This window comes from Phyllopteryx taeniolatus, chromosome 4 (genome assembly GCF_024500385.1).
Source record: "Phyllopteryx taeniolatus isolate TA_2022b chromosome 4, UOR_Ptae_1.2, whole genome shotgun sequence".
Classification (NCBI taxonomy): Eukaryota; Metazoa; Chordata; class Actinopteri; order Syngnathiformes; family Syngnathidae; genus Phyllopteryx; species Phyllopteryx taeniolatus.
The window spans coordinates 24,732,364-24,747,666 of NC_084505.1; the positions used below are offsets into that span (position 1 = coordinate 24,732,364).

Sequence of the window (15,303 nt, forward strand, 5' to 3'; positions counted from 1 at the left end):
AAGAGAACATACTGAAAGATGTAATGATTAACACGTACAGGATTGAGCACGGCGGGCGGGGTGTGGGCAGCTTGATTGGCAGAAGTCGTGTTTTAGGCAGTGAATGACAGACAGTCTAGAACGGACAACATTTTTTTATATATTTAAAATATGTCAAGTGAAAATGGAGTTTAAACAAAGCAAAAAGAATGCAGTTTCTGTAGAAATTCCGTGTGAATGATGAAGAGCTGAAATGAAATGCTGTGGAATTGACTGAATTTTACAAATGTCGAATGTGGGACTGAACGTTGAAATAGCTTGAATTAGGCAAGAAATGTGGAAGGAGGTGAATGTGTCAAATATCTCTTGATTAGGGAATTTTATTGTGAAAATTTTGGGAATAGTTCCCAAGATGTCCTCAATGAGTTGAACAGTTTGAATTTGGAATGGTTTGAATTGGTCCATAAATGAGGAAGGGGGAGGTAAATATCGTCGCTGTTGGTTGGAATCCTCGCATAGCATCTCCAAAACCATAATTTTTCAGGAAATGAAAAAAAATAAAAAATAAAAAATAAATAAAAAAAGCAGCATATTTTGTAGTTATTAAAACTGTATCATGAAAGAGAGTGAACCGTTTTTAAAACTTTAGATTGGTCAATAATTTATAAAACTAATAGACCGGCTGATTTTTGCATTGCCTTGCAAGCACAAACTTGAGATAAGAGTGCTGTATGGTGGCAGTAAACTCAATGTAACTCACTTCACAATATGCAGCAGTTTGGCAAATAGTGAACAATGCATCCCAAAAAAAGATGCTTCCAGCTATGTCAAGCCACTCCCAGTTGAAGTTCACTGTCAAACTTAAAACAAAGAGAACTATACCTTGTGTATGTAAAAAAATAAATAATAATAATTAAAAAAAAAGAAAACACCTGCCTAAACAAATGGCCCCACTAGCTTCATCCTAACATAGAAGGGAAAATGCCATTGACATGCTAACTATTAGCATCGATAGTTGCGATTTTGGAAGCCACGGATATTTGAACACAAACGGTGAACCAACACGTAGAATAATCATCTACATCTACGAATAATGATTACTATTACTAATATTATTAAGTTGTGAAACTATTCTTCGTTTGTGTCTCTATAGCATATAGACACAAACTATACTGCCCCTGGTGGTCAAGGTGGGCGCACCAGAAGAAGCAGTACAATGAATTAAATTGCAGCATTAAATCATGATGCTCAAACAGTTTCATTCTTTAAATTCTATTTTATTGTGTTACTACTGTATGCTTTTTTTTTTAATATATAGTACAATATTACAGAGTGCTATGGTCCTTATTAAAAAACACAAACAAACATTTGGGGTTTTTGTGTGGGTGTGTGCGGGGTGGGGGCCTGCAACGGATTTATGGCATTTCCATCCATTTCAATGGGGACAGAGGAGTTGAGAAAATTCACACGAGTACATGTAAAAATAAAACGTCCCAAGCCAATCCAAGCCACGGACCATCGTGGCTGGAGACCACCGGTGATGTCATTGTCATTGATGTGGACAGCGTTCCAGCTTCAGTGTCAACTTCAGGAAGAAGCCGGGACAAAAGTGTGCCTGCGGCTCTACATTTTGAGGACTACACAACCAAAAGTTGGCATGACTGAATTGCGTTTCATCTTGTCCAAGCCCGTCTGGAGTTTCACTCCAGGAGGAAAAAAAGTGCAGCAATGGACTCGCCAGCCAGTAGAGTTAAAAGATCAATAAGCCGACACCAAATTCCATGCAGTGACCTGTCACACCAGGACATGAAAGCACTCACTCGGGAAGGAGAATGAGACTCACCCTGACCGAAGGAGGGGGACCAGCGGCAAGGGGTCCTTGAGGCACGATCTGTTATGTCTCCGGGGCAAAGCGGATCGGCACGGGGCAGAAGAAACATTGACTTTATCTCCACTACATCCACTGCCGCCGCCTTTTTCTAGACACACTCGGCGTCAAGGCAAATGCGTGTGTGGACAAGCAGAGGGAAGACGAGTGCGTACACTCCCTTTGAGAGACAGGGAGGGGGGGAGAGAGAGAGAGAGAGAGAGAGAGAGAGAGAGAGAGAGAGGCAGGTAGTGAAGGCTCCCTCTCCTTGTATAATAAAGTTGTAATAATATGGGAATAAAGTTGTAATAGTACTTGATTAAAGTTGTCAAAATATGAGAATAAAGTTGCAACACTACTGGAATAAAGTTGTAATACTGTGGGAATAAAGTCATAATTCTACAAGAATAAAATTGCAATACTATGAAAAAAAGTCACAATATTATAGAAAATAAGTTGTAATACTACGAGAGCAAAGTTGTAATACTACAAGCATAAAGTTGTAAAACAATGGGAATACAATCGTAATAATATAGGAATGAAGTCATAACACTAAAGGAAGAATGTTGTAACAGTATAGGAATAAAGTCGTGATATAATGGGAATAATTTCGTAATAATATGGGAATAAGGCCGTAATACTAGAGGAATAAAGTTGTAATACTATGGGAATAAAGTCACAATATTGCAAAAATCAAATCGTAATACTATGGGAATAAAGCTGTAATATTTGCGGATTTAAGTTAGAATGTTTAGGGAATAAAGTCATAATATTATGGGAACAAAGTTATAAAAGTACAAAATTAAAGTTGTAATCCTATAAGAATAAAGTTGTAATATCACAGGAATAAAACCGTAATACTACATGATTAAAAACGTAAAACTACGGGATTAAAGCCATAATACTGAGGGAAAAAAAGTAGTAACACTATTGGAATAGAGTCGGAATATTGAAGGAATAACGTTGTATTACTATGAGAATAAAGTCATAATACCACAGGAATAAAGTTGTAATACTACAGGAAGAAAATTTTATACGACAGGAATAAAATCGTAATATGAGAATAAAGTTGTAATATTATGATAATGAAGTCAAAATATGAGAATAAAGTCTATGCTAGGATAATGAAATAATATTACAGGAATTAGGTCAAAATATTATCAGAATAAAGTCTTATACTACGGGTATAAAGTACTACATAATAATATGGATAATGTCATAATACCACGCAGATAAAATAATCATCATACTGGAATAAAGTCCTAGTGTTGTGGGAAAAATTGTCGTAATTTCAAGAGAACAATTTACACTTGTGATATTACGGCGTTATTCTCGCCGTACCTTTCCTCCTAATTGTACTATTAGTTCCAAAGTGTCCGAACCAGTGTCTTTGCAGAGTCACAAACGGACACTCGCCAGGCTACAACGGCCGCCAGTCAAAGCCAGAGGTTACGCAAGAGGCCATTAGGAGAGCGAGCGGAGAAACGACGACATCTGATTGGTCCATACGAGGGCAGTAGAAAAAAAAAAAAAACAACAACAAAGTGGCCTTCACACGGTCAAACAAGGGAGGAGCGCAGTTATGGGGCTGATCAATAGCTGTTGCACTAAAGTCAACGGCATAGTCATAATCAGAATATGGATTATATATCAATTATTGGAAAATGTGCATAACTGACAAACTTCAACCCATATTGCTTTGCAGACAACAAACTCCAAAGGTCACTCCAGATGAACAGCCTCCTTGAGAAGAAGAAAAATAAAATAAAAGGGAGGTTACCATTTTTACGAGGAGGACAATGTTAAACCAAAGTATGACAAATAGCATTGGAATTTTGAAGACAATAAAGTCAGTTGAAGACAACAAAGTAAAATAATACTCAAATAAAGTTCTACCAGTCCAATAATAAAGTTAAAAATGTAACCACAATATTAGAAAAAATATAGCAATACTGTTATGAAAATACAGGCAACATTTTTTTTAAATTAAATCATACTTGTATGGGAATAAAGTTGTAACCTTGCGATAATAAAATGGTAATATTATGAGAATAAAGTTGTGATTTTTATTAAAGTTGTAGTGTTATGATACATTAGTGTTCTTTTGTCATTCACCATGAATCAGATGATAAACTGACAAACAAATACTGTAAATTATGTAAATTATGACAATTTCCTTTGTGATTTTTTTTTTTTTTTGGCATTTAAGTTACAATGGCACAGTTCCTCCTGTCTCTGAAAAAAATGGAACGGTCCTGTGAACTGTTCCTCTGTACACAAAAATATGACTTTGTCCATTTTTTTTCCCACTTTTCACACAGTGATGTAAATGTATTGCGTATGTAGAGAAGGTGCGTCTCCCCATTTGCATAGAAACCAACTTGCAAATTAAGTGTGATGGGGTATATAGCTTGACTTTGACTTATGTTAGCTTCATTAGCCTTGCTTGGAAATGAATTGATTGTTAATTGTTAATTCAACTCCATGTGTACACTTCACGGAAGATGCTGTAGCATGACGGGACCATACTATTTTGGATTCTGGGGTGGAGGAAGCAGAAAATTGCGCCTCCAAAAACAAAAGTTGAACAGTTTCTCCAGATGTGACGCCACTGTAAGAACACCGTTGTTCACCTGATCGCCAAGGAATTCCAGACTTGTAATAAAAGGCTCCGTTTCATCATTTTGACGGCTAAAGTACAGCATGTCAGCGTGATCTCACCACTCCGCCACCCACGCCCCCCCCCCCCCCCCCCCCCAACGGCAGTCACGTACGCTTAGCGTGCCCGTGCAGCACAGGCCATTCCATTGGCACCACGAATATCTTAACATGCACGTGGCGTGATCTCACTGAATGGCTAACACGTTAGCAGCCAGCTAACAGCCATCAAGTCTCTGGATGCACATCAGAGGAAACTAGCGGACACGCTACAGTTTGTTTCATCCAACAATGAAGATGAATGATGACTACACACCAGAAGAATGGTACATCAGGTTGTTGGTAGCTTTTGATTTTTCATGAGACGCCAATTTCAAAAGAAAGAGGGGCAAAAGTTGAATACACAGGAAATTAGCCAGTATTATTTGAAATGAGCCTGTCTTGAGGGGGGGATCCTGTCTCACTACTCACCCCCTCTCCCTCTACTTCAAGGCAAATGAGAACAGCATTATTTACCATGATGACCTGGTGCATATGACGCTAGAGGGTTGGGACCAGGTGAGTTACTTCTACTTATTTAGGCCATATTGCACAGCCCTAGCGTAGACGGCAACAACGGCACTTGAAGCAGGTGTTTGCTAGTCAAAACACAGTCAGATTGCTAATCACAAGCGACAATGCGAGGCCCCTCAGAAGGTCAGCATCAAAAGTCAATCTCCAGACTCAAACCCTATAGAGAATGCAGTTTACTTACTAAAAGAGGAAACTTGAAGGGAGCAAACCCCCAAAACAATCCACACATCCATTTTTTATAGTGCTTGCCCTTATTAGGTTCATGAGTGAGCTGGAGCCTATCCTCGCTGACTTTTGGTAAACCCTGGACTGATGGCCAGCCAGTGGTCGCCATTGACACTCACATTCACATTCACAGCTACTGTATGAATAAACTACAGTCTTCAATGAATCTAATATGCATTGTTTCGGAATACGGAAGGAAGCTGAGGAGAACACGCCAACTTGAAACTGTGAGGCAAACATGATAACCACTTCTACACTGTGCTGTCCCACGACAAGCATCCTTCACACTTGAATTCACAGAGTCTGCTGTAGGCTAACCATAGCGACGGTCGTCAAGGTGAGTTTCACTTTCTGCGGCTCAAGTGTGGGGGGAGTGGCGGTGAGGGGGGAGATTATCTTCCCTGGTCTTTACACTGGGTTGAGCCTCGCTGGTAAACAACAGACCGCTAATCAGATCTCCTCCATCAGCTAAACGTATTAAAACTTTGCGATACTCAACAGGAAGCAGCGGCTAGCAGCTGTGCTAATAGCACTTGGAGATCTGCTGTATGTAATGTATACAGGGTGGGTGGGACAAAAGTCAGCATGAATTAAAAAAAAAAAAAAAGTATTTTTGTTATATGTATGGGTCATTTTCATATAATTTGATCAGTAAAGACAGTTGACTGAATATCCTTTTGAAAATGTATTTGAATTATTGACAGTTTTTATCGATCAACAGGTCATAATTGTTTCTATGAAAGAAAGAAAAAAACATTTGAATGGCAAAATGTCTACCGTTATGCGTCTGAAATGAAGTTCCATGATTTGCGACATGTTTTCTGAAGATGCTAATTATATGTTTGGATACATAGGATTTTTCTCCTATTGCTTAATATGACTTTTCCATGAAAACACACACAAATGCATCTTACTGTCTTCAGAGTTCCTCCGTCAATGATGATTGCCTTTACTATGAATGCCTAAAATTTTAAATCATCAAAACATTTTGAAAATAGAGTGGCTGTTTCAGCATGGGAGACTTTTACCCATATAAAACTAAGGCGGCATTAAAAAAATAATAAAAAATTGCAAAATGAGAATATTTCATTTTACAAGTATCTTTACTGTTATTGATCAAATTATATGAAAATGACCCTTACAGTTTTTTTTGGCTTTTCTGGCATATTTTCCTTCCTGACCTGTTTCCTTCCTTGGCTGAAAACTACTTCCTTCCTTCCTTTGTTTTTCCTGGCACCTTTTCCTTCCTGACCTTTCTTAATTTCTTCCCTCTTTCCTTCCTTTTAGCAGTCTTTCCCCATTCCTGCTTTTTATTCGTGCATCAGTACACCCGTCCTTCATTCCCTTTCAGCCTTCCACTATTCATTCCTTCAGAGCCACTTTGATTCTTGCATCCTTACATCCATCCTTCCTTCACGTCAATGTACTTTTCTGCCTTCCATCCTTAATTCCGTCCTTCCTTCCACCATACCCGTTTTTTATTCATGCATCCTTCCATCACTTAAAACAGCTTTTCTGCCTGCCTTTCTTCCCTCAGTTGCTTTTTATACTTTCATCCCTACTTCTATCCTTACTCACTGAAGCCTACTTTGCTGCCTTCTTACCTGCATTCCCTCCTTCTGTTATACTTGTTCTTTATTCATGCATCTTTACACCCTTCTTTCGCTTCAGCTTACTTTGCTGCCTTCCTTCCTTTATCTCCTTCCACCCACCTGAGGCCGGCTTTTTTCTTTTCTCCTTCCTTTCCTCATTTTTTCCTCCCTTTCTTCCCTCTGACCCCCATTGTATTTAGGATTCTTACTTTTTTTTGCTTAAAACAACTTTTCTAATTTCTTTCCTTTGTCCCTACCTTCCTGCCTTCCTTTCCCTCAGACCAGTTTTTTTCCCGGCATCTTTTCCTTCTCGACTTCCTTCCTTCCCTTCCATCCCTCAGACTCGCATTTTGATTTCTTCATTCCGTGCATCCTTCTGTCCTTCGCGTTCAGCAGGTGCGCTTTTCTGCCTTCCTTTCTTCCACCTCAAACTCCGTCTTTCCTTCCTTTCCTACTACCATGCAATGTGCCTTCTTTCATGTAGTACAACATAGCATATGGGCTACTACTTTCTTGAATCAATATGGTGGACAAACGCAAACAACAGCCAATCTTTGTTTTTCTCCTCATGAATAATGAATCACACTCCGATGAGCCATCTGCTGCAAAACAGCAGGAAAAGTTTTAATAAATAATAACAAGTAGGGTGTGGCACGTTGAACGACTGGTTAGAGCGTCTGCCTCACAGTTCTGAGGTTCTGAGGGTTCAATCCCTGGGCCCGCCTGTGTGGAGTTTGCATGTTCTCCCCGTGCCTGCGTGGGTTTTCTCCGGGCACTCCGGTTCCCTCCCACATCCCAAAAACATGCATGGTAGGTTAATTGACCACTCTAAATTGCCCGTAGGTGTGACTGTGAGTGCGAATGGTTGTTTGTTTGTATGTGCCCTGCGATTGGCTGGCAACCAGTTCAGGGTGTACCCCGCCTCCTGCCCGATGACAGCCGGGATAGGCTCCAGCACTCCCGCCACCCTAGTGAGGAGAAGCGGCTCAGAAAATGGATGGATGGATAATAAGTAGGACAATAGCGTTAAATGTTCATCATATATCAAATTCAAACATTTATTCCATTATATTTTTCATGACGTTAGTATGGTCTTATTTTTGGAGAACTTGATTAAAACTGAAATGCCCCCTGATAGGAAAAGGGATTGCCATTGATATTAATAAAGTCAAATAATCATTGTGAATATGTACATTCGTGTAAAGACAGTCAATTCCCTTCCAGGAGGCTGTTTGACCTTCCATTTGTTCGGACTTTGCATTACGATTTCCCCATTAGAAATAATGGAAATAGCAGAAGTTGAAACCATGGATTGGATTAATTTTTAAAACATTTAAATACTATATAGTTGTTTGTTGTTGTTTTTTTAATCTAGTGTCTGCTTTATATTATTTAATGAAATAATCAATTGTTATTTAATATTTTTTTTTAAATTATATAGTTTTTATTGTTTATTCATTCTATTTATTATATGTTTAATACATTAATTTTGATTATTTTTATATCAATGCTGTACAATGAGAATTATGCAACTACACAGAGAAAATATTTATTACAATATTCATTCATCTTCCGTTCCGCTTCTCCTCACTAGGGTCGTGGGCGTGCTGGAGCCTATCCCAGCTATCTTCGGGCGAGAGGCGGGGTACACCCTGAAGTGGTCGCCAGCCAATCGCATGACACATATAAACAAACAACCATTTGCGCACACATTCACACCTAAGGGCAATTTAGAGTCCTCAATCAACCTACCACCAATGTTTTTGGAATGTGGGAAGAAACCGCAGTACCCGGAGAAAACCCACCCAGGCACGGGGAGAACATGTAAAAAAAAGTTTGCTAATTAAAATCACAAGTAAAATTATTGCTTTTTTTTTGTTGTTTTTCTGACAATTTTTTTTGCCTGTGTTGCATCAAGACAATTAAATAAGGAATATATTAATAAACCCATCCCTAGCTGAAACAAATTAACAAATAATCATTAAAATACTTTGGGGTTGGCATGAAAAGGATAAACGAAAAACTTTGTCCACCATTTTGATGATCAACGTCTGAGGATCTGATCCGATTATAGTGCTCTTTTCCGCCCCCAAAAAACCAAAACCCCAATGTGCGACATGGAACTAATCCAAACACAAACACACGCGCGCACACACACTATTTTATGATTTGAGGTAATCCTCTGGCTGTGTGGGCCACGTGGGAGTAGCAGCAGATAATCCGCAAACGCACTGGCGCAGCTGTCATGTCGACCTCACGAGTGGCGGCGATGTTAAAGACGAGAGACCAAGCGGACCAGTGTGAAAATAATGTCATACTTTGGTCAAAATGGTAGATGGCGATACCATTTTTGGCCTGTGGTAAGATACAGTATATAAAAAAAATTGGCTGATGATCCCCCCCCCCACACCCCCCAAAAAAAACCAACAACAAAAAAAATTATGACTAGAAGTACCAGTATTACAAGTTTGCTTCATACAGTGACCAAGCTCGTAACGCAGTTTAGTTGTACAGTATATCAAATTAATTTTCCCCATTGAAATCAATAATGTCATTAATCTGATGCAGCCCCCCACAAAAAAGCAAAAACATTTTGTAGCGTGTTTTTAATTAAGAAAAATAGAATGTTGTATAAAAAAAGAAGTAAAAGAAGGGAATGTCAACAAATAACCTGTTTGTATAATGTTTAATTACTGTATTAAGTAGGGCCCGACTGATATGGTTTGTTGCCGATTCCGATATTTCGCAGAATAAAATTCCGATAACTGATTAATCGGCCAATTAATTTACAAAATATACAATGAAAAGAATAACTTCTTTTTTTTGGTGTCCTAACGCCTACAACAATAAAGATATGAATTACAGGCAGAGCAATTTACCGTTTTACAATACTTTGTCCTTTAATATTTGTGTAACTTTACAACAGACAGAAGAATCAGTTGATTTTTTTTTTACCGATTTTTTTTAATGTTTGTTTGAATGCCATTATCTTTGTCTTATGCTGTAATGAATTACTGTGTGTGAATTTTTTGGGGCCACAAAATCAATAATTTAATCATTTGTTTTGTATTGTTGTTTTAAAAATACACAACATGTAAATCTCTTTGTTTTATGTTTAATTTGACAGTCAACCTCAACTGTGAGTGGCATTAAACAACTTGAAGACTCTTTTTGGATGAATTGTTCACTGCCACCACACAGCGCTCCTACTGTATCTCAAGTTTGCAGCTGCAAGTCAAAGCACAAAAACCTCCAAATGACGGCTCGTATCTTGAAAAACGTGATTCGGGTCACTCGTATCTCAAGGCACCACTGTATTTTACTTATGCACTTAAATACATTTAAGACTAGTCTGTACTTTAAAAAAAAAATCACTTAAGAAATCAGTTCAACCTTTTTCACAAAAGTATTCGTACTTCTACTGTGAGTACTTTTTTGCCTTTACAGTCCGAAATGGAGCATCTACCATTTTGTCATGGGGGGGGTCTCTATAGCGGTGGGTTTTCGTTACATAGCTAAAGATGCAAGTCATCGCTTGGACAAAGTGTGAGAATGTCAGGTATGTGTTAACACCCTGCAAGATAACACGCCTCACGTATCAACTTTTACGAACCCACATGAAACCATGTGGTACAATTCGGCTACTCATTTCTCAGGTTGAAATTACTGAGTCATTATTTCCTGTCCGGTTGGGATATGACATGCTTTTGCCACACACACAAACACACGCTGTAAATGTAACGCTGCGCGTTGTCAGCCCAGGCTGGCATAACACCCTTGACTCATTTATTGCAACGGGACATGTCTGCGCCGGTCTTTAAAAAAATGTTCTGACTCAGGCTGAAGATAATCGAACAGTGTTTGACTAACATGTTCAAACTGATGCCCGCGTATGAGTTTTTTTATAAGGAGGCTCATCGGAGTTTACACAAAGATTAGTGTCTTTCGCAGAGAGAGTCTACAAAATTGGTGCATCGGAGCCATACCGGAGGAGTTGGCGTTTATCGGCCTTTGGCTTTCACAAAGAACCGACTTTTGGATTTGACAGGCAGTGTGAAAGGGGAATATGTTTTGCCACTTTCACAAGGAGATCTGTGAAATAGTCGCATCAGAGCCATACCAGTAGATCTGGAATTTGTCTATCCATGCCTTTTACGCACAATCCAGCGAAGTCAGATGATGTCATTTGGCTTTTACAAGCAACGTGAGACGTGGCTGCTATGACCTCCAGTATTCTACTGCCTGCAGTGCTGTTCTCACAAATAAAGTTCAATTTCAACTACTGTACTGCACATAGAAAAGCCTGTTTTTGCCTCTGTAGGTGCTGCCGTTTTGGTTAACGAGAGACTTCAAATTGGCCAAAACGCAGCACGTGTGTGAGTGTGCGTACGCAACTGGGCTCCTCCCACCGCTGGCTGTAGCATTAGCACCGGGTCATTACACGCTCATACCGCTTAGTCTTTTGTCTTTAAGTTTGTTTACGTGGGCGCAAGAGGAGAGAGCGAGGACGCACAATGCGGATCCCCAAGCATCTGCCCCACTGGTGGTCTGAAAACAACCCCCCCGCGGGGAGCAGAGAATGGATGACATGAACATACCATCAGTACAAGCGTAGCGAGCAAAGCGCTCCTTAAAATGTAAACAAACAACTCTTCTCGTGAAACAAAAAATTTTTTTCGTGGGTTTACATTGGTCAACGAGTATTTTATATTTAACACAGAGCAATTTGGAACATTTGTGAAACAGATGTGTAGATAAATGTGTGAGTAGTGATGATTTCTTGAAGTAATTCCTTGTTTAGTCAGTCAACTACTATTAATCAAACAGCATCGTTCTCAGGGTTTCTGTAGTAACATAGTATCAAAAGTATTTATTTTTTTGTCAAAATGAAATTCTGCCTGACAACCAAGGTTATACAGATACACTACATCGGGCATTCACAACAAGTGTGCTGTGGGAAATTATCCAATTTTACTTGGTGGAAAAATTATGATTGATTTACTACAAATAATGTATCTTTATTCATCTATTAACGCCAGCAACATTTTGTGACAGGCAGCACAATTAAATCCTCCTCCACTAGATGGAAGAAGTTACAATTCTCACAGTTACTTTGAGCCTCTGAGTGAAAGCTCGACTCCGTCTCTGTCATTTTGCAGGAGAGTGATTTCAATTTTATGGCGGCAATCAAATCTGGAGGAATTATATCTTGGTGATTTATATGGCAATATGGGGCTTTTCCTCAGATTTTAGTTTTCACCAAACATCTGTCAAATCTATGTATCAATCTATCTATCAATATTTCATAAAAGATGATAAATAAAAGTTTTTGGAGGCTTCTATCAATCTCTAAACCTCACGTTTAGAGATGTTTTTGCATGAGGTGAAGCTTGGTGTCATGGGTGCGGCCATCTTGGAAATGGGAGTTGGTTCCAGTTGTTGCACTGATGAATCAAGAAAAGAGCTGAGTGCAACAGTGGACTGCTCCCTAGATGTCAAAATTGGAACTAAACCTTGATTTCGACTGGTATTCATCTAAAAGATTTCTGCATGTACAAATGACAAACAAAACCTGCGGCCGTGGGATTTGCAGGTACTCCCAAACGACTCATAAAAACTGATTAATAAAGAGTTCTTCCAGTTATTAGTGATTTAGTTGTAATTCACAGGCTTAAAAACATACAAAAATGCTTAATCTGTCATGATTGTTTCGACTGCCCCCAGCCCCTTCTCATGCAATGGACTATTCCATCTCCCTGTTACGCATGTACAGACTTTATTCAGCAAAACAAACTTGTTGGCGCATTGTGAGGAAAATTAAGCAGTATTATCCCAGTGAAGCAGAATGCGCGAGAAAAACTGTTTTTAATCAAAACTAACAATGTACTGTATGTAACTGACAACAGCAAAAGGCCGACGCTCTTGCCAGTAACTGTTGCGCTGCCATCAGCCGAGGATGCAAGTAGAGATGAACTGGAGAGTGAAAAGAGTGACACTTTTCTTCACCAAGATGTGACTATTAAAGTGGTCGAGATGGTTTCGAGTTCCCAAATAGTCAAAAATACAGCATCCCCTTTCCTCAAAAACAAACAAAAAAACATGTCGGCGGTGTGGAACAGACAACACGTAATGCCCGGATCAAACTGCAAGACAAATTTGCTCTTTCACGATTGCGCTGTCAAGACTACTGCAATAAAATCTGGTATTCCAATACCACCACATTCTGTTTTTTACGGAAAAGAAAAAAAAAAAAAAAAAGAAAAAAAACTTTATGGAGCCAAGGAACATATTTTACAATTGTAAAAATCTCACGGAACACCAACAAACAAAAATGTCACAAAAAGTGGATACATTAATTACTGTATGTACTTCCTGCCATCTAATAGAAGACCTGTCACTATGCCTCACTGGCATAAATAGATGAACAAAGATATATTTATTGTAAATATAATTTTCTGAGGAATTAAGTACACAAGTATATACAGTAAATGAACAGCTCATTTAAATAGACACATTCCTCCATCTTGTGATCAGATCAGTAATAATTTTTTTTTTCAACTCGTCGATCGGCCCCAAAATTCGTGATCGTGTAAAGCCTAATATTAAAGTCAAGGTACTACTGACAAGCTCACAGACTGGATTTCCATTAACAATACAACTCCCATTAGGATCAAGAAAAGGCACAAAGAGAGGATTTTATATATGAATATTCAAAGTCTTTACAAAAAGTCCATTTCTGTTCATATGTTTTACATGCTGTGCATTGCATTTCATGTAAATGTCCAAATAAGTCCAAAGTCCTTTTTTGGCATTTTTAGCACTCACTGTCTCTATAGGGGGCTGGTTTACACCAGAAAAAAAAAAAAAATCCATCCTGTTAACATGTCTGTAGAGGTGCAGCTTTATCAAAACGAGTTTCCCCCAGAAATTAGTAGGGTTACAATATGCTTGTTTTGCACTTCATGACTCAAGTGTTGATGTGAAAATTCATGCCAGTGTAGCACACGGACGTGGGTTGAACGGCCCATTAGTGGGGTTGTCTTAGCCCCAAAATAATAAACACGCACCTGCATAGAATACGGAAAAAGTGAAGTGTTCTTTCAAACGAAAAAAAAATGGTAGGCAAATGACTAACACTTTGTTTTTTGTTTTGTCTTATTCTAAGCGTTCGCGCAGCTTGAGCTAGTTTGTCTTCGTATTTTGAAGTTCTATAAATATAACGGGCTCCATTTGAAGTTAGCAGGTGCACGTGTTACGGTTCTTGTGGGCGAAAGTGCTGACTTAAAACACCCGTCAAGATGTCTTCGACACGACACACAAGGCGGAGGAGTACTCACCTTTGGGACGGTCATGCGGCGGCGGTGGAGGGCGGTTCCCACCTCCCGCGGAATGGCACCGTTGGAAAGCGGATTCCCAGTTAGCGAAAAGCCGGTGTCATCTTGGAGCTCGGCGGTGATGAGTCCGGGAGCTTAGAGCGGCAGGAGGGGGTGGGAAAGGAGGAAGAGCACGCGGGCAAGGAAGTACGTCGGGCGGGAGGGAGGGATGGAGGAAGAAGAGCTCGAAGACGCTTCTCTTGGACCCCAACAATCACGATTAATAATTAAAACGTACTTTTTTTAAATAGGCACTTTGTGTTTAAATAAAAACAGCAGGTAAAGCTTCATAAAAACTAATATACACACAATTAAAATCAAATATGTAATTAAAATAGATTAATAAAAAAAATCTCAGCATGTTATAACATTTAGATAGGATACCTATATATATATATAAAAATAAAAAAACTCAAAAATCAAGTTATCTTTTAGTCATGTAATAAAATAACACCAATTAATCATGAAAGGTACAGCCTTGAAATAAAAGTTGAATTTACTCCTTGATAACACTAGCAATTCATAACACTATCTCAAATCATCTGTCCCAATTAAAATGAATGAAAATGCTATTATCTGCTTCAATCTCCCCACCCAAAAAAAAAAAAAAAAAAAAAAATCCAACAAAATGTTTTTGTAATTTTAAAAGTAACTATTATTTTATAAAAACATACAGTACTGTATTGACAAGTATAAAACATTTTTTTCACACTTCATCCTTCAGTGCTGCTCATTCTGGTGTTTGCGCCTTGGCCCCCCCGGGGGAAGTGCAAGACAGACAGTTCGGATATACTGTACAGGAGTCTTCGCTCATCTCTCAGCGTGTAAGTACGGCAGTAATATTAGTCGTTCTTTGCAGAAGATAAATAATATATGCCTGTAATTATTATATTTTTCTACGTACGCTACCATTTTTGTTCAGATAGCCGTTGCTTAAAGGCAGGGTATGCAAGTTTCCAAATGCTAGCAAGATTAGAATCCAGCCTCATTTCATGTCCCCGTCACTGTCTTGTGTGTCTGCATAAACAAAGACCCC

General features: G+C 38.9%; 1 protein-coding gene across 2 annotated transcripts in view; it reads right to left on the bottom strand.

Annotated features, from left to right (window-relative positions):
• Nucleotides 1-14,389, bottom strand: part of coro2aa (coronin 2Aa) — a 40,243-nt gene extending 25,854 nt beyond the window's left edge. Inside the window, exon 1 of one of the 2 annotated variants that reach the window (XM_061770828.1) lies at nucleotides 14,232-14,389. In XM_061770828.1, coding sequence (XP_061626812.1) covers nucleotides 14,232-14,246 — 15 coding nt within the window. In that variant the 5' untranslated portion in view covers nucleotides 14,247-14,389. Of the gene's footprint in view, nucleotides 1-1,822; nucleotides 2,008-14,231 lie in introns of those variants that run through there. The other variant, XM_061770830.1, reaches the window with a different exon arrangement.
• Between the last annotated feature and the right edge of the window lie 914 nt (nucleotides 14,390-15,303).